This window comes from Cimex lectularius, unplaced genomic scaffold (assembly GCF_000648675.2).
Source record: "Cimex lectularius strain Harlan isolate CLEC.00 unplaced genomic scaffold, Clec_2.1 scaffold88, whole genome shotgun sequence".
Lineage (NCBI taxonomy): Eukaryota > Metazoa > Arthropoda > Insecta > Hemiptera > Cimicidae > Cimex > Cimex lectularius.
The window spans coordinates 1,268,896-1,286,404 of NW_019392660.1; the positions used below are offsets into that span (position 1 = coordinate 1,268,896).

Below are 17,509 nucleotides of genomic sequence, written 5' to 3' on the forward strand. Positions count from 1 at the left end.
AATGAACGAAACCAGACAAAATGACTGTAATTCTAGGTTTAAATGTCAATTTCATTTAATTATGTTTACTAGTTTTGGGTTGGGTGAATATTTTAATATTCAAAGGAATAATTGCACTGAATTAAAAACTAATTAGCAAAAATAAAAAACTATCTTTTTCTTATGACTTAATTTAAGTTGTTTAAATTCTTTTAAATATGTAAAAGTAAAAACAGCTTATTAAGTAATACTATAAACATCAATCGAGGGGGGGGGGTGGCCACAATAGTTTAGTTGTTGTCAGGGCATAAGGTCCCGGGTTCGAATCCAGTGGCCTTGCATTCAAACCCAACATACTTATAAATGGGCTTTTTTTCAAAAACAAAACCACCCTGAGGGTTGATATGACCTCTGCTGTTGGAAACCCTTGTTTTAAAAAAATTAATAACCTGATCTGATTTTTTATATGCAATTACAACATTAAGATTTGTTTTAACCCAACAAGAGAAATTAATTAGGCTTGTTCTATCATATATTTTGTCAATATTCAGTTGGACTATTAATCAAGTACAAACAAGATCAAAAGATTGTATAAACAAGTTATCATGATTATAATAATGTTGACATATTATTTAAATTAGTACTCTAATGAAAATTAAAAATTATTTCTCTAACATTATCCTTTTTGCAATTGATAACTGACCTGTTGTTTAATAAATTGGAAAAAAATTATTGTTTGTCTTATTTCTTACATATATTGTTTTAAATGCAGGGTGATCAACCTGAAATTGGGTCCCTATCATTTTGGTCTGTCACCTTCATACCAACCCAGCAAAGATAGGCAAATAAAAATTATTGATAAAGATCAAATATAATGTATTATCCATACTTTTTTTTTTTTTTTTAATCGGCTGACAATTAAAAGTTTATCTTATTTTTATCATTCATTGTCCTGCTTACAGTTGGACTAAAAGCTGGGCAGTCATAAAAAACAAATTTTATAGCTCACTTGACCATTTCCTTTTTTCAAAATATCCATTTCATTGAATTTTACTTGCAATTGTATGCTAATTTATTGGATGTATAAGTGTTACTATTGTAATAAAACTTACTTTCTTTCCCTTAAGATTCATTTTGAATAATTTAGTATAAAAACCGAATCAAGTGAAATCGGCAATCATTTTTCCCCCAATGCACTCAATAATGCCCACCGGCTTACGAATTTGAATAAAATGCCAACAATAAACAAACTAAATTTAAAGTTTCTATCATTTTTTATAATTTAGTTGCAATTTAATATAAATTATTCGTAATTTTTTAACTCTGATGATAAATTAAAGGTTTATATTATTTTTATCACACATTATGTCTTCCTCAGAGTTGGATTATATTAAAAAAAAAAAAAATAGACAAATAAAATCATTATCAGTCTGTACTAACCAATAAATAAATGTCATATATTTATTGTCCTTTTGTTTTCTTAATGATAATTTTGTAAATGGTATTATTCCTTTTTTGTTCATTAATTACAGTTGAAGTGTAAATTATTCTGCACTAATCAATTAGTGTACATATTACACCTTTTCTTATTTATGATTCATGCAGAATAATTTAATTTTAATTGTGTAACATGGATTATTGGATTATTTTAAAGAATTGCCGTTTTTATTTATAATTTGTTTTTTGTTTTAAATTTCCATGTGGGTTTTTTAAACAAATGTAAATAGAAAAATCATGGGATTAAATCAATAAAAATACAGCAAAAACATAAAAAAAACCACATGGCCTTTTTTAAACCACAAATTATAAATAAAAAAAGACAAATCTTTAAAATAATCTGTTATAAAAGAGAGGGGAGAAGTTAGATACAGAGAGAGAGAGAGAAAGAAAGAGAAAGGAAAGAGAGAGAGAGAGAAAGAAAGAGAAAGAGAAAGAAAGAGAAAGAGAGAGAGAGAGAGTGAGGGAGTGAGACAGAGAGAGAGTGTGAGGGAGTGAGACAGAGCGAGGGTGGATGAGTGAGAGTGTAAGTGAACGATAGATATAGTGAGTGACATAATAAGAAATAGTGTAAGAGAATGAGTGAATGAGAGAGAGGGAGAGTGTGAGGGAATGAGAGAGAGGGAGAGTGTGAGGGAATGAGAGAGAGGGAGAGTGTGAGGGAATGAGAGAGAGGGAGTGTGAGGGAATGAGAGGGGGAGAGAGAGGGAGTGAGAGAGGTTAGATAGGGAGTGGGAGGGGAGAGAGAGGGAGTGAGAGTGAGAGTTAGAGAGTGAGAGTGAGAGGGGAGAGGGAGTGAGAGGGGTGAGGGAGACGGAGCAAGTGAGGCAGTGGGTGAGATACAATGAAAAATGCAGAGTGCAAGGAAGAGAAATAGTGTAAGTGAAAGAGAGAAAGAGTGTGAGAGGTAGTGAATAACGGAGAGTGCAGTGGGAGAGAGATAGAGTGAGAGTGTTAGTGAGTGAGTGAGTAAAAGAGGGAGAGAACGAGTGAGTGAGAGTATTTTTTCCATTTACGATGGTGGAAAACGCTTATTTTAAAAATTGGCATATGGCTTATCTTCTTATCAGCCAGAAGCTTACAGCTAGACTTGGAGACGGTGCATATTCAGTGATGATTGATGATTCATCTTTCTTCTTCTGTATTATTGAAGAAATGAACTTCGATCTTTTTTACGGTTCGTATTGAATAAGTTCATTGAATCTTTTTTTTGTAAATAGTAAAAAATTCCATGGGAATTGTTAGAATATGAAACAAACCGTTGTGTCAATAGGGTGATGGTAGATCGATCTGCTTTATTTGGCCCCGTTTAAAATTTTTATTTTAACCAGTTTTAAAGGGGGGACCGGTAAATAAACAGAAAGGGCGGAAGAAAATTTAGAACGACTCGGGTCAATTAAACGAAGACGGTTTTGAAAAAGAAGGAAGGTGAAAAGACCGGGGCTGGGTCGAATTCGATCGTAATTCAACAAGTGTCGTCAACGAAGACGGAAAGTCTCGGGGCTTCATCGCATACAAAATTAAAAGCTTCAACAGGTAGGTAATAATCTGCAGAAGATCCGCCTGAGGGCTTGGGTTAGAAGAAAAATATAAAAAAAGGTAGAAAAACCGAGGGTCGGAAATGTAAAATTTCTCATACCTCGTCCCATTTTATGACTTTTTCTCCATCGACCATGCATTTAGGTACGTCGAGAGTTTTCAACTGGACCGCCAACGGGGCCTTCGCGGCGTTAGTCATCTCGTCTGCAGAGGATCCGACTCGGAAAACGGATTAAATAGGAGAGAATTCAGATGTACACCGCTGGACTTGTCGCATAACGAGATCGAAGGTTATCCGGAGTAGAGTCCCAAAACAGTTCGGTATCTGGCAGCACTACCTTGTCATGGCACTATAATACTACGCGCAGTCTAAACGATCACATTTGTCGTCCTTTAACTGCAGTCTCTCCTCGGGACGTTCCAGCGAGTGGAGCCCGTCCACGGACAGAGCAGCTCGGACATTATCAAATCGACGGATCTACGAGAGTCGCGAGATCCTCACCACCACCGGACACTAAACGATACAGGCACAGCTAGAGACGTCGCCTGCAACTTTTTAGCTCCCGGATTCTGCGCATGTCCGCCGAGGGGGCATCAAAGATAACCGGCTGAGGCTCGAGCTCGATGGCACACCGCACGCTGCACACGAACGATCAAACGCACCTACGTCCTTGTCCTTACTCAGTACCAGTACCAAGTACTTCCAGTTCGCGATATCTACATAATAATAAAAAAATCGAATCAAAAGCAATTCAATAAAAATCCTAGTATGCGTGCGCTCAATTGTCCTATTAAAAATCAACCAAGTGAAAAATTTATTTATTTATTATTTGTTTTAAAAGTACAAATAAGGATTTAAGCCTCCTTACATGTACATATAATAAACTTATTGCTATAAATATAGTAAAATAATAATAATGAAACAATAAAAATATACAAAACGTACTATTGCTTATGTATTTAGCATAAAATCAAACGACAGTATATGCAGTATGCTTAAAATTTTAGCATAAAAACAAGTCACACCTTACGTCTACTTTTGCTTATGTATTTTGCATAAAAGCAAAGTTGACAGTGTATGCAGTATGCTTAAAATTTTAGCATAAAAACAAGGTACACCTTATGTGTACTTTTGATTATGGATTTTGCATAAAAGCAAAGTTGACAGTGTATGCACTATGCTTAAAATTTTAGCATAAAAACAAGGTACACCTTATGTGTACTTTTGATTATGTATTTTGCATAAAAGCAAAGTTGACAGTGTATGCAGTATGCTTAAAATTTTAGCATAAAAACAAGGTACACTTTGTGTGTAGTTTTGATTATGGATTTTGCATAAAAGCAAAGTTGACAGTGTATGCAGTATGCTTAAAATTTTAGCATAAAAACAAGGCACACCTTACGTGTATTTTTGCTTATGAATTTTGCATAAAAGCAAAGTTGACAGTGTAAGTACTATGCTTAAAATTTTAGTATAAAAACAAGGCACACCTTACGTGTACTGTTGCTTATGGATTTTGCATAAAAGCAAAGGACAGGGTATGCACTATGCTTAAAATTTTAGCATAAAAGCAAGGCACACCTTGTGTACTTTTGTTTATGGATTTTGCATAAAAGCAAACTTGATAGTGTATGTACTGTGCTAATATTTATCATAATAATGAAGCACACCTACTTTGTACTATTTCTTTTCCTTCTTTTTATTATTCAGCATAATCTGATGGGTTATTATGTTTATCAATGTAGCTAAACAGCATAGTAGACAGTATTATGCTTACATGTTTGGAAGAAAAAGAGGGATGTAAATAATGTTCCAAGTACTACAGTTTATGTATTCAGCATTAAACAAGACATACCAGTTGGTCTATTATGCTTATGGATTTAGCATAAAAGCAAATTTGACAGAGTATGTTCTATGCTTTTATATTCAGCATAAAAACAAAAAATACACCTTCTGTGTACTATTGCTTATATTCCTTTTTTATTATTCACCATAAAAACAAGATCCACAGTAGGTCTATTATGCATATTGATTTAACTAGAAAGCATCATAGACAATATATACTATGCTTATATATGTGGAATAAAAAGAGGCACACCTTCTGTGTAGTTTTGCTTTACAGAGCTTAGTGGAGTTTCACAAGGATCGGTCTTGGATCCAATTCTATTCATCCTTTAATTCAGTGAAATCAGCATTTTTGCAGATGATTCCAAGTTATTTGTAAAACCGACTGCACCAATTGAACAAATGATCATTGAATTTTTTACTGGCCGCTACTTTTGGGCCTTAATCTTGGCCTTGACAAGTGCTGTATTCTCCAACTGGGAATTTAAAATCCTCATTTAGCCTACAAATTTGATTGGTAGCTCTTTGGTCTATACTTCATTTCAAAAACTTGGGAATAACTAATTTAAAAAGTCTTCAAGATCGCAGAGAAAACATTCCTACAGGCCAAAGCACTTTCCTCAGTGCCTCTTCACACACCTCTTTTGGTGTGAAAATGCCTTACCGAAGTGGCTGTATCATAACCGGGCTAACGCTTCACATTCATATTCATTATGTTTCTGTCTTTGCTTTGCCCATCTTCTATTTGGTCTAGGTGATAGTTAAGAGGGCGGCGGCCAGAACAGGGGCCTATAATTTTACTCAAATCCAGGACAGCTGAGAGAGGAGTTCCTTCGACTTTATTTTTGAGAAATTTATAAATCTTGCCTCATACCTGCTGCTTTTGTTTTTCCTTTCTCAAGCCATTTTTCCTGTTCTAACCTAAGAAAACATTCCGATGCACTTAGCAGTTCCAGTCCCGTGGGCGAGAGGACCTTTTTTGGCTAGTTGGTCAGCCTGTTCATTTCCTGTATACCTTCATGACCCTTAACAATTTGTAACATTATCTTGTTGTTTTCCTAGAGCCTTTAGACAATTTAGACACTTCCAGATTAATTTGGAGCTGAAAGCAAACACATTTAGTACCTTTATGGCTTGCCTGACAGAGTAAATCTGTGCACCTTTCATATTTTTCTTTACTAAATCCTGTGCGCATATTGCGTGTACCTTGTTGAAAAAATTGTTGGGTCCAAAGGGGTCTAGGGTATAGTTTGGCCCTTTTACCCCCTTGTTCCATCAACTGTGCTGAAATTTAAGTAACATTGCTACCATTTCAGATAGGCAACTATGCTGAAATGTTAGCTTACAACATAGCATATTCATTAATTACTGTTGCTTTTAAATAATAAAGATTATAAAAATCAAAAATATAAATATGATTTTCCTTTGGCATTCCTTTAGCTTTACGTCCAACCTTCTTTTCAGTTATGTTCATTAGGCCCACTTGTGTGTAAGATGGAATAAAACTAAAGAAAATAATTATTGGCAAAAGGTTAAAATGTTATCTTTAATACATGTTACATTTAGGAAAAATCATTCAATGGAAGAATTACAAAGAGGTAGAAAAGTACATCATAAAAACAAATCAGTACATAATAAAAATTGTGTACAAAATGGAAAGACCAATTTTATTAAAGGTTTTATCAAAGAACGCGTTAAACTGAGGATGATGGAAGCATTGGTTCACCAGAATTATTTTGTCTTCTTTGAATGTACAAGAGCTACGTTATTTAATGTCAACTTGTACGGGTGAAGCTGTTAATGTACGTGTAGCGTGAGAAGAACATAAACACTTTTCTGAACCAAATATATTGTGATGCGTGTTTAGACATGGCCAATTTTATGATTTGTTGCTCTTTGTAAGAACAGGTTAGTACATAAGAAGAAAACGAAATGTCAAACAAAATGTTCATGACACCAAAGAATTTCCTCAATATGCTGACTGTATTTAGAGCATAGCATTCACAGTCATTTGGCAACATGTTATTTGTCCTTAGATATTCTAAACCTTTATAAATGGATATATGATTTTTATGTCCACTGACACCGCTTCCATCGAATGATATCACCATGTCGATGGCTAGTGTCTCAATTTGAGATAAAATAATATTCGCTATTAATATGTCGTTCCATTCTCCGATAGGATCGTCCAAAAGTGCGTCATGATGGTAGAGTTGGATGTTGTTGGGATTGATCCCCAGTGTCGCACAGCTAGCCCAGAGCTCCTCCCTCCTTACGTGGCCTTCTCCGTAGTAATCCCCAGAGCTGAGGCAAACCAGGTATAGATTCGAGGTTTTCAACAACTGAAGCACTGTAGGTCCAAAAAACATACACTCGTCATCCGGATGCGCTGTGACTAGAAGAACACGCCTCAATCTGTTCAAATCTTTCGACATGCCTTTCATCTTGTTTTGCCAAATGAAAGCGATAAACATAGACGTCGCAATGGCTATCATTACGAGGAGTAAGAAATGATAAATTAAAAACAAATAATGCTGTGGCACTTGACCAAAAATGCTGGAAAATGATATGCCAGCCCATGTCGTAAATGTGCTTTCTAACCAACCGATAACTATACCCCATATATCAGTAAATAAATCCATTGCGGTTTTATCAATTAAAATTCGGGTACATTAGTTGGTGCTCTTTCCAATGGGTCCTCGTTCAAAATTGATATTATCAAGCTGAAAAAAAAAAAAAATGTAAATAAAAAAACAGAATCAAATTGATAGATTTTTAAAAACTATTTTTTATCTATGTACATCTAATCTAAATATCTTAAAATCGAAGGATTAGACCAGTTAAAGACTCATTAAATACTCCACACATACCAGAATTATATACCAACCCAATATGTGACACCCAAAATATATACCTTGATTATTTTCCGATCATTATGGTTAATAATAATAATTTTTTGAAAAAAGCCCATTTGTATGTCAGGTTCGAACCCGGGACCTTACAGTGATGAGCGTTGTGTCAATGCACCTAAACTGTTACAGCCACCGATCAGTTAATTTAAATTGTAAGAAAAATAGTGCAATTTCATCATTTAATGGTATTTTTATTGCCACAAATGGGAAAACCACAGCTCAGACTGGAAGGAAAATTTTCTCAGAAGTGAAAATTTGAATTTGTAATATGTAATGATCCAGTTATTCTTAACCGTTGATAATGGCCAAATTTAATAACTCCTCTACGCTTTAATGGCATAAAGATGGCTGCCATCAATAGTGACCAGTTCTTTGGCAATCTTGGGCTGAATACGTGCTCGTCCAGTCCAACCACACACTGGCCAACGATGGGCCAGTGTGCAGTAGCACAGGGTTTACTGCACACCTTGTTTGCTCTCAAAAGAGAATTGGAAACGGCTGTTCATGATAAATGGGAAAGAATTATTTAGGATTTAACAAGAAATATTTTCCAAGGAATGCAAAGGCATTTAACGGACATGATTTGTGCTAGAGGTGGATAAACTCGATATATTAAAGGGGACAACAAAGTTTTTACAATTTTGTTTTTGAATATTCTGTTTTTTTGTTCTTTACTCAAGAATTGTTTTTGTTAAATTAGGTAATAACTTTCTCTTTTAAAATGTCTTATTTTTGGTAACCTATTTTTGGTACGCAAAATATGAATAAACCCTAAATACATTAAAATTTGAGGGTGGTACGTTAATTTTGTCCATTGGTGTATTTGCCCTAGCATTTTTATAAGTTTCATAGATTAGCTTAACGAATATTATTTTATTTCAAATTGGGACTCTAGCGTATCATTAGTAGTAGCTGTCAAAGGTCGTGGGTTCAAATCCTGCCTGTGATACAAATTTTTCATTTCGGAAAAAATGTGTATAATTAATTGAGTTTAGTAGATTTGTTATTGTTGTTGTATATTTGTAAATGTGCTTCTTGCCCGTCTATACTAATAAATAAATAAATATTAAGACAATCCAGTGACAACCAATCCTCTCCCTGGTTTGTTATATTTTTAAACCCTACCTTCCCTCCATACAAATAAGCATATTTGCTTAATGTTCACCAATCGCCGAGCAATAAGGATAGTGACAGCACCTGCTTGCAATAGCAAAATTTCAAAATTATCTAATAGACACTACAATATATTTCCGATTTCCCCAGAACTTTTACAACTTGATTTCAATATTACATCCAAACATAATAAAAAAAATTATACTTATTTTTATTTTTTTAATCACAACGAATAAACCAAGTGTTTTTTAAACAAGGGTTCATAACAGCAATAGTTGTATCAACCCTACTGGTGTTTTTGGAAAAAAAAATTTGTAAGTATTCTATGGATTCGAACCAAATTCATCTTACTAAAAAATTTAATAATTGCTTAACAATAGCTTTTAATAATAATAAAGATAAAAAGTGCTTGTATTTGGTCATATTGTATGTTTAATATATTCTATTTGAAACTTGGATAATATTCCAACTGAATATTGAGAAATATGTGACAGAACAAGCCTAATTCATTTCTTTTGATGTGTTTAAAACAAATCTTAATATTATAATTGCATATAAAAAATTACAGATAAGGTGATTATTATTTTTTACTTTTGTTTTTGTAAGTATATCGGGTTCAAATGGAATCGAACCTGGGACCTTTGCCTTACCTCCATCAGAACTTTGAAACTATTTTAATGATAATGATTATTCATTATCTTAATGATTTACCAATTTATTTAGGGTACTAATTTTTATGTCCCAGTTATTACAAGTGGGACGCAAGCCCAAAATATCCGTATTGATATTTGGTGCTCTACCACTTGAGCTAATCGGTCCCCCAAGTCTAATTTTTTATATCAACTTCTTCGCATAATCCAGGACCTTCACCTTACACTAATGAGAATAAATGCATAAACTGTTCTGGCCACCGACAGCCCTTTTTAGAAAGTTTGTAAACTCAATATAAAAAATAATGAAAAAAATAACTTTCCTAATTGACAATTCACTTTTTATCAACTTATCGATAAATAGACTGTTGCACCTTAAAAATACATCATGTTGCTCAGATGTGATTTTATTATTTTTTATTTTATTTTAATTTTAAAGAAGCTAATAATTGTTAAGTTCTAATCCTGAACAGCTTGCTTTGCTTACCTAATTTCCAACAACATTCCAAACACAAATCATTGAAGTATCGACAACTCGAGCCTTTAAAATTGAGATTGGAGCAGAGGGAATCCTTTTTTTCTTTTTCTTTTTTTGTTCCTCCAAATCATTTTACGAATAACACTTAATATCACATGGACAATTGACATTATACCGTGTAGAAACAATTTCACCTTCTCCGATTGAAGTTAATTTTTTCTTTGCGTACGGCCATCAAAAAGCGCAATGAATCATTTGAATTAAATCGAGTTGACGAGAACAAGCAGGCTCATAAAATAAATATTTTTAAATATGTAATTTTTAATTTTTTGGGGAGGAAAAAACATATGGAAACTTTTAAAGTAAAAGAGATTGTACAAGCCAGACAATGAAGATGTTTCAAATGTTAAGCAGACACTGTTTGAATAAATTATCCAGTAAATATAAATGAAGGCTTGTCGTTTGATACTCACCAGTAGAGATAAATGAAGAAAGAGATCAAATACCAACCGAGATAAATCATACAATTTCTCATGTGTCTGTTCAATTCGCCCTTCCCGTGGATTTCTGTCGGGTCGTAGACACCTGTATTTCCTAACGGGACCTTCAAATACCTAAAAACCAAACGGAATGTGAACATCACCAGAAGTTGGACGGGACCAAACGACTCACTCGTATGCCATCCAAGCGACTGGCGGTAAATTGATCAACGCCAGGACCCAATGACCGCAGAGTAGAAACAAAGGTATTAAAACCCCGTGTGCCACTAACTTAGGTACGATCCACTGTAATTCAAAGAACAATTAGACAGAGTAAACTTTAAGACAGTTTGAAAACGTTGAAACTCACAATATTCAGTTTGGCGCAGCACTGCCAAACGTTTAAATAATCGCATTCGAGATCGGATATTGTAATAATCTAACATAATAAATCAAGGGAAAATAAAAGAAATCCATTGAGATAACTGAGGAAAAAACCTAAACACAAAATCTTCAATTATTTTTGCTATAACCTGGTGCAAAAGGATACAAAATAGGCCAGCAGGAAGAGCAACGCGCCTGTATCGAGAAGGGAAAAAGCGAAAACCCAAGACTCGAACATTATTGACGCCGAGTTGGAATCGGATCAAAAAAATTTGAATGGCATAACAGCAATTTGGGCCGATTAAATTTAATAAAAGGACAAAGGACTTAAGGACACGACAAGGGTTCAACGATTTTTTTATCTGGAAATTAGAAACCCCGGCAGGAGCGTAACCTCCCGAGGACGATATGCGAGATCGAGACGACTTCACAAGGTCATACTTTCACCTATGACGTCAATTTTCATTTTGGATAACTAAAAATACGAGGCCTAAGGGCAAGCTGCAACAGTTATCAACTGCAAATACATCCCAAAGCAGACCAAATCCTGGCAGAATCACAATTTTCTAGAATCCAAATTGGATTACATTTTTATTTATTTATATACTTTAGGTCAGAGTTTAAAATCAAATTTCTGTACACATGCAGTACAAATTATTAGTATTTATACATTTTTTTGTATATTCCTTTTTAGGCGCTTTTATGAGAGTTTTTTTTTTCAAGGAAAAGCATTTTTTCTATTCCACTACATTTTATTACATTTTCATGTGAATATTGATTTCTAAAAATTATCAACATTTCTTCATTATTTTAATTATATAAAAAACAATATTTACAAAATACCTTATAAGAAGTTTTATCTCCTATTAATTCGTTAAATTAAAAAAATAAAATAAAAGATACGATATGTTTTCAAAAGTTTTTTTCATTTATAAATATGAAGTCTATTTAATATTTTCAGTATGTGAAGATAGTGTAGATGGACTATTAAAAAAATTCAATAATAACAATTCATTTGTGAAAAAAAATTAATCATGAAATAAACTTTCTAGATATGACAACAATTAGAAAACAAAATAAAATTTTAAAATTTAAACTGTATAAAAAATCATTGTGGTAGAATTTTAAATTACTTATTCCATCACCCTTTTTCTCAAAATAAATAAATAAATGCAATAAACAATTATTTATAAAGATGTATATAAATAACAGATCAAAAATTCCAAAGAGAAAATATGTCAACCATTTAAAGACCCGAGATCACCCAGATAAACTAATTAAATGAATTTGGTATATTGTATATAGTAATAAAAAAGAGTAGATAAACGGTTAAAAAGAGAAAATGTATGAAAAATATTTTTTTAGAACATTTACATATTATAAAATAATAAACTAGTAAATAAAAAGGCTGATATAAAAAAATGTAATTTTATATTCAGATTTATTAATTAAAATGGATAGAAGTAACTTGAAATTATAGTACAATAAAATAAAGAATAAATATGAAGTCCTGAATTTAAAACATTTAAAATTGCTGACTGCCAGAGAAAATAGGCTATTTATCATAAGATGTAAGTTTAAAAAGGAGAGTATTAATGTTAACAGTGTCCAATGCTAATAAATAATATGTATAATAAGGTGAATATATCATCAACAGGGTCATAAAACAGAAAAATAAACAGAAAATATGGTACTAGTTCAAACGTTGGTAATAATTCATTGCAGTTTTATTGAAATTATTAATTTTTCTAACTGTGATTAATTTTATTGTTTATTTAAACCTCAAAGATCGACAACAATTAATTGTAAAGATGTCGTTCACTAATCAAAGTCAATTCTACACTTTTTAAAAATAAAATTACTGAAGTATTTGAACTTTGACTGACTGTTGTTTAAAACTAACAGATTGTCAAGCATCTGTTTTCTTTGATTTTACAAGAAACTCACCAATTTCTGTTTTTTCACCCTTACGTCATTGACTCGAATGAGGCACCGCGAGAGTAGGCACAACGTTATCAACGGCGACAGGTTGCAAGAACTGTTTACAAAATATGGATTTTGTGTATACAATTGTTTAAAAAAAATATACAAATTGGATTTGGTTTTATACAAAAGAACAAAACATTTTTAACGCCGTCCGTAAGTCATTTTGTCGCATTGTAAAGTCATTTAATCATACTGTTTGCCAACATGTTATATTCTGTGGATAAGTTGTGAAGGGAAGATGTTTTATTTTCTCTATGACGTTTTATACCATTTTTAACTTAGATTTGTTTTAACGTGAGGCATTTGATTTGTATAGTATGATGAGGTGAATTGGTTATGAAAGGCTGGCATTTAGAATAGCAAAAAATGTTAACTGTTTCTTCTTTTAGAATATAAACGAGCTGTCTCTTTAACCCTAGATAACTAGTTTTAAGTCAGTTGAATTGACTCGATTTTGATTTTCAAGAGATTGACACGGTATCAACGGAAGGTCTGAGGCTGGATCGTATTCTCAGCGGTGACTGTGTTAATAAGACCTAAATTTTTGATTCCTTGTCATTTTTCGTGACTCATCAATCATCATCAAAATGACCAAATTTTCAAGGAAGATAACTAACATTCTCAATTTATAGCTCTATCATAGGGTCTTGGTTGTAAATTATGTCTCATCTTTCATCTTCATTCCATAAAAATAACACGAATCAACCTCTAATGATGGGAATGTAGAAAAAAGTTTTAATAAAGTTTATTATTATTATTTTATTAAAAATGTATTGTAATGTTTTTTGACCCCCGTTCGTGGCACCCAATGAGTAATTCGATGTTTAGCTGTCTTAAATGACAATTACTTTACTTTAACTTGAAAAAAAATGTCCAAGCTATGTTATAAAACATGTAATTTTAACCAATTTTCCTAAAGTATGCATACAAAAAGTCTGTATATATTACACTTATCTAACTAGTTTTATGAAATGTATTACAATTTAGGTTTAATTTTCCAATTTGAATCAGATAATCATTATTGATTTTTTTGTCCACTTACTGTTGTATCTGTACTGCACAAGCACTCTGAACCAGTGATGCGTTATATTTATGCTTCTTCCAACTGTTGTGCTGCAACTGTATGAATTTGCTTGTTAAACACTACCCATCATCTACATAAACACACAAACTGATCAAAATGCTTCTAAGCATCACTGGTTAAAAATAATTACTAATGATAATTCAAGTTTTGTTTCAATATCTTTTAAATAAATTGTTAGATTGTGCTGATTTTCTTTACTTTAGTTTGGTTGCTCGTTTCGTTTGGTTAAGAGAAAGCAAATGATGTTTACATTATCTTAATTTATTAATTGGAGAATGTCTAGCTTATTACATTTTATTTATAAGATGATTACTTATGTATATTTATTTGCTCAAATATGCCCACCCGTGTACAGAGTCAAACCTATCTTTCAGTCCACCGGAAATTCCAGCTTTTGCAATCTACAGTAAATTACTGGCTGTCCTAATCAATATTCCTCCATCAGCATTTACACCTATAATATAACTAACTTAATTGAGGGCACTCAATATTCTGACTCTCACATTACACATTCACGACAATAAATACATACACTCGGACACAACTATCATTACAATATACGATAAACAACTCTGCTGCCTCTAGGAATCATTAGAAGGGACCGAGATACTCGTTGCCATGCTCAACCACAATTCTCATATAAGGCGGCATTCCTACATGCTTTCTATAAGGAGCCAAAGAATTGCTCCCTTCTCTAGGTGGGACACATAGAGCAAACTTTCCCTGTATGTTGGACACATGCCCAGAAGAAAGTACCCAGACAATGAGAGGGTTTACAGAACCCCAGACCTATATTTCTGGGTAACCAGACAATGAGAGTTTACAGAACTCCAGACCTATATTTCCAGGTACCCGGACAATGAGAAGGTTTACAGAACCCCAGAACAATATGTCCAGATACCCGGACAATGAGAGGGTTGATAGAGAACCTGTGAAACATAGAAGTAACCATGCTGTGGTTGATATTTTTTATTTTCTTAAATATTAATTTTTTTTAGAATGTGACCAATAAAAAAAAATGGAGTCGATGGCAGTTGATAATGGTTTTGATAAAAATGAAGACCAAGAGAGCCTGAAGATTTCACTTTTGAACCGAATCTCTGAAAACAACGAAGCGCATTTTAAAAGCCAGCAAGTAGGCGATCCGGACTTAACGACTCACGAAAAGTTCACGATCGCGAAAGGAATACTGGACAAAAGCAAAGCCCTGTTCCTGTCCAAATACGGAAAATATTTACTTGACGAACATTTGAAGTATTTCGAAGGGAGCGACGACTATGAAATCAATTTTTACCTTAACGAGCTGCAGAAAGGAAAAAAGAAACTTGAAAATAAGGTAATTATAATAAATTTATTATTTGGTGTTAATAAATAATTTAAAAAAATTATTGTCGCTAAATACGGAATACTTGCTGTATAGACTAAAATACATAATTTATACATTGTACCTAAAACATTATACTGCGGATTAAAAATACCTCCACACTAAAAAGCATTTCGAAGTAAAAAATAATCTTAAATGGAGGAATTATCACAATTTTGACATCAGGAGGGAGGGCATTTATAAAACACATTAATTCGCTTGCTTTTTATTTTTTAGTTGAAATTGTTAGCCCTTCTAATTCATACCCATGAACTTGTTTGTTCTTGATCAGCATTATGTATGTGCTCAACAGCAAAAATTCCTAAGGCGAGAATATATATGTGTGACATGTCATGATTCTTAATTTTTTAAAAAGCTCTCTACACATTAGTAGGCATTATTTGTTAGTAGGCATCATCTGCAAACATAAAAATTTACCCTCAGCGCTCTGTACAGTCATTAATATATATTAAAAATAAGAGAGGGTCAAGTATGGAACCCTGTGGTACTCCAGATGTCTCTCCCCATTGAATTTTTTCTGGTGGCGATCGTGAAGATAAGAAACCCAAAGATCATTCCCAACAACCCGAATTATAATATTTTTTTGATTCGACTATGCTCTCAATTATTAACAGAGCATCTGTCAAAAGTGATTTTCTAAACCCAATTTTTCATATGTAAATCTGATTTTTTGATAAAGTTGATGAGTGGTGGTTTGCGTGTCTGTAAACATTATTGGGGGTGTCTTAACTTGTGGGTTTGTTGAGTTATTCAACAGATCCTCACATCTTCAGTGAGGAACTCGACGAGTGAAGACAAACCAAAGAGTGATCCTAGACCGGTTGAGCATAAATTTAGATGATCTATTGTTGAGTACCCCTTGTTAAATACTGAAAACAAAGCAATTGAACATGTGCAACTTTTCTCCTTTTTTGAAAATGTATAAGATTTTAGCAATTTCAGCTCTGCTGGGTGAAAGCTTGTAGAGAAGATGCAATTCACTATATCAAACAATTTTTTCGTCAGTTCAGAATTTTATTAAAGTGTTTAAAATGGCTTTGGGGTTAGACTTGACCATAACACCAACCCCAATTTAGACATTTTTTTTTTTTTTAATGACCAATTTCTTTGCCAATCACTTGTCAGATTGCTTTTACTTTTCTTATCTTGTTAAAATGTTACAATTCTCTTGTAATTTGTACATTTTTAAGGCTCTCATAAGGAATCGACGTCTGGAAGCACTTAGGCAACTTTGCACCGAAGGGGAATATTTTTCAGACATGGAGATGAAAAGGAGAAATCCTCTTCTTTTTGAAGAGTTGGTCGGACAATACCTAACTGATAAAGAGCGATCCGAGTTAGAAGAGAACACACAGCCATCAGACAAGTCGTGCGTATCGCATTTTTTAAAATATTTTTCACTTTTTACAATGTAACGTATAAAATAAAATTTTGTAGGTTTTCTTCTATATTTTTTAATATTATCGAAAAGAATGTAATGGATTCGAAGCTTAAACAAGAAATTCGAGAGGATTTTAATTCGATGGAACCATTTCTTACTCTGGCCCTTCCAACAAAGTCCTCAAATTGGGGCGAAATCACCGAAGACGCACCTTCTTCTTCTAAGAAGTAAATAACAAATTTTATATCTTGCTTAAATATTAAAACTTTTTTTTTTAGAGTTTTAGAAAATTCAAGACAGGAGGATATGTCAAATAACGCGAAAGCGCTTTTGGTCAATGAGTTCAGGTCTAGAGTCTACTCGGATTTCCTTGGCGGAAAAGATGAAGAATTCGATTACAGGTGGATTGATATTAATAATGATAATTTGTATTTACACATTTACGATATTTGTCATTGATACAAACATTTTAGCACGGTGGACGGTAATGATGAGTACGATGACCTGATCATGCTGGAAACCGATCAACAAGACAGTTACTTTGACGCAGAAAGTCCAAAAATTGTGTACAGTGATGACAGCAATGAAGATGTCATGTGTGATTGAATAATTTTAAACAAACCTGTAAATAAAATATAGTTTTTATTTCAATTTTTTATTTTATAATTTATAAAGTATTGAAAATCACACTCTTTGGAACATTAAAAAAATAAATAAACGAATTTACCAACGTACCACCCACCACCTTATAAAAAAGATGACTCACTGAAGATGGCAAAATGTTGAAACATCATGAC

At 33.0% G+C, this 17,509-nt stretch overlaps 4 protein-coding genes across 8 annotated transcripts in view; 1 reads left to right on the forward strand and 3 right to left on the reverse strand.

Moving 5' to 3' along the window:
* LOC106668013 (1-phosphatidylinositol 4,5-bisphosphate phosphodiesterase classes I and II) overlaps window positions 1–6,279 on the reverse strand; it is a 30,310-nt gene extending 24,031 nt beyond the window's left edge. For 3 of the 4 annotated variants that reach the window (XM_014396374.2, XM_014396375.2, XM_014396376.2), the window contains exon 1: window positions 3,116–3,832. In XM_014396374.2, the coding sequence (XP_014251860.1) occupies window positions 3,116–3,214 (99 nt within the window). In that variant the 5' untranslated portion in view covers window positions 3,215–3,832. Of the gene's footprint in view, window positions 1–3,115; window positions 3,833–5,735; window positions 5,964–6,021 lie in introns of those variants that run through there. The other variant, XM_024224858.1, reaches the window with a different exon arrangement.
* A 108-nt stretch (window positions 6,280–6,387) lies between these two features.
* Window positions 6,388–7,577, reverse strand: LOC112126101 (N-acetylglucosaminyl-phosphatidylinositol de-N-acetylase). The gene has a single exon (XM_024224861.1). It carries the CDS (start codon window positions 7,501–7,503, stop codon window positions 6,637–6,639), a length of 867 nt encoding a protein of 288 aa, XP_024080629.1. The 5' UTR covers window positions 7,504–7,577; the 3' UTR covers window positions 6,388–6,636.
* Window positions 7,103–11,380, reverse strand: LOC106668056 (protein cornichon homolog 4). The gene is made up of 5 exons (XM_014396473.2): window positions 11,044–11,380; window positions 10,864–10,932; window positions 10,687–10,799; window positions 10,488–10,628; window positions 7,103–7,584 (listed from the first exon to the last, which is right to left on the reverse strand). The coding sequence occupies exons 1-5, from the start codon at window positions 11,113–11,115 to the stop codon at window positions 7,518–7,520; spliced, it is 462 nt and encodes a 153-aa protein (XP_014251959.1). The 5' UTR covers window positions 11,116–11,380; the 3' UTR covers window positions 7,103–7,517.
* A 1,459-nt stretch (window positions 11,381–12,839) lies between these two features.
* On the forward strand, window positions 12,840–17,363 carry LOC106668065 (coiled-coil domain-containing protein 97). 2 transcript variants are annotated; one of them, XM_014396485.2, is made up of 6 exons: window positions 12,840–13,016; window positions 14,946–15,283; window positions 16,522–16,700; window positions 16,769–16,939; window positions 16,991–17,113; window positions 17,186–17,363. In XM_014396485.2, exons 2-6 carry the CDS (start codon window positions 14,966–14,968, stop codon window positions 17,316–17,318), a joined length of 924 nt encoding a protein of 307 aa, XP_014251971.1. In that variant the 5' UTR covers window positions 12,840–13,016; window positions 14,946–14,965; the 3' UTR covers window positions 17,319–17,363. The 2 variants fall into 2 exon arrangements, with proteins under 2 accessions (XP_014251971.1, XP_024080628.1); XM_024224860.1 differs by lacking the exon at window positions 12,840–13,016 and adding an exon at window positions 13,812–14,891.
* Window positions 17,364–17,509: the final 146 nt, after the last annotated feature.

Coding starts and splice junctions, on each gene's coding strand:
- LOC106668056 (XM_014396473.2), bottom strand. CDS start 11,115: ATGTTCGAGTCTTGGGTTTTCGCTTTTTCCCTTCTCGATACAGGCGCG. Junction 10,629..10,686: donor GTCGCTTGGATGGCATACGA/GTGAGTCGTTTG, acceptor TTTGGTTTTTAG/GTATTTGAAGGTCCCGTTAG. Junction 7,585..10,487: donor TTCTTCATTTATCTCTACTG/GTGAGTATCAAA, acceptor TTTTTTTTTCAG/CTTGATAATATCAATTTTGA.
- LOC106668065 (XM_014396485.2), top strand. CDS start 14,966: ATGGAGTCGATGGCAGTTGATAATGGTTTTGATAAAAATGAAGACCAA. Junction 16,701..16,768: donor ACACAGCCATCAGACAAGTC/GTGCGTATCGCA, acceptor AAAATTTTGTAG/GTTTTCTTCTATATTTTTTA. Junction 17,114..17,185: donor GATGAAGAATTCGATTACAG/GTGGATTGATAT, acceptor CAAACATTTTAG/CACGGTGGACGGTAATGATG.
- LOC112126101 (XM_024224861.1), bottom strand. CDS start 7,503: ATGGATTTATTTACTGATATATGGGGTATAGTTATCGGTTGGTTAGAA.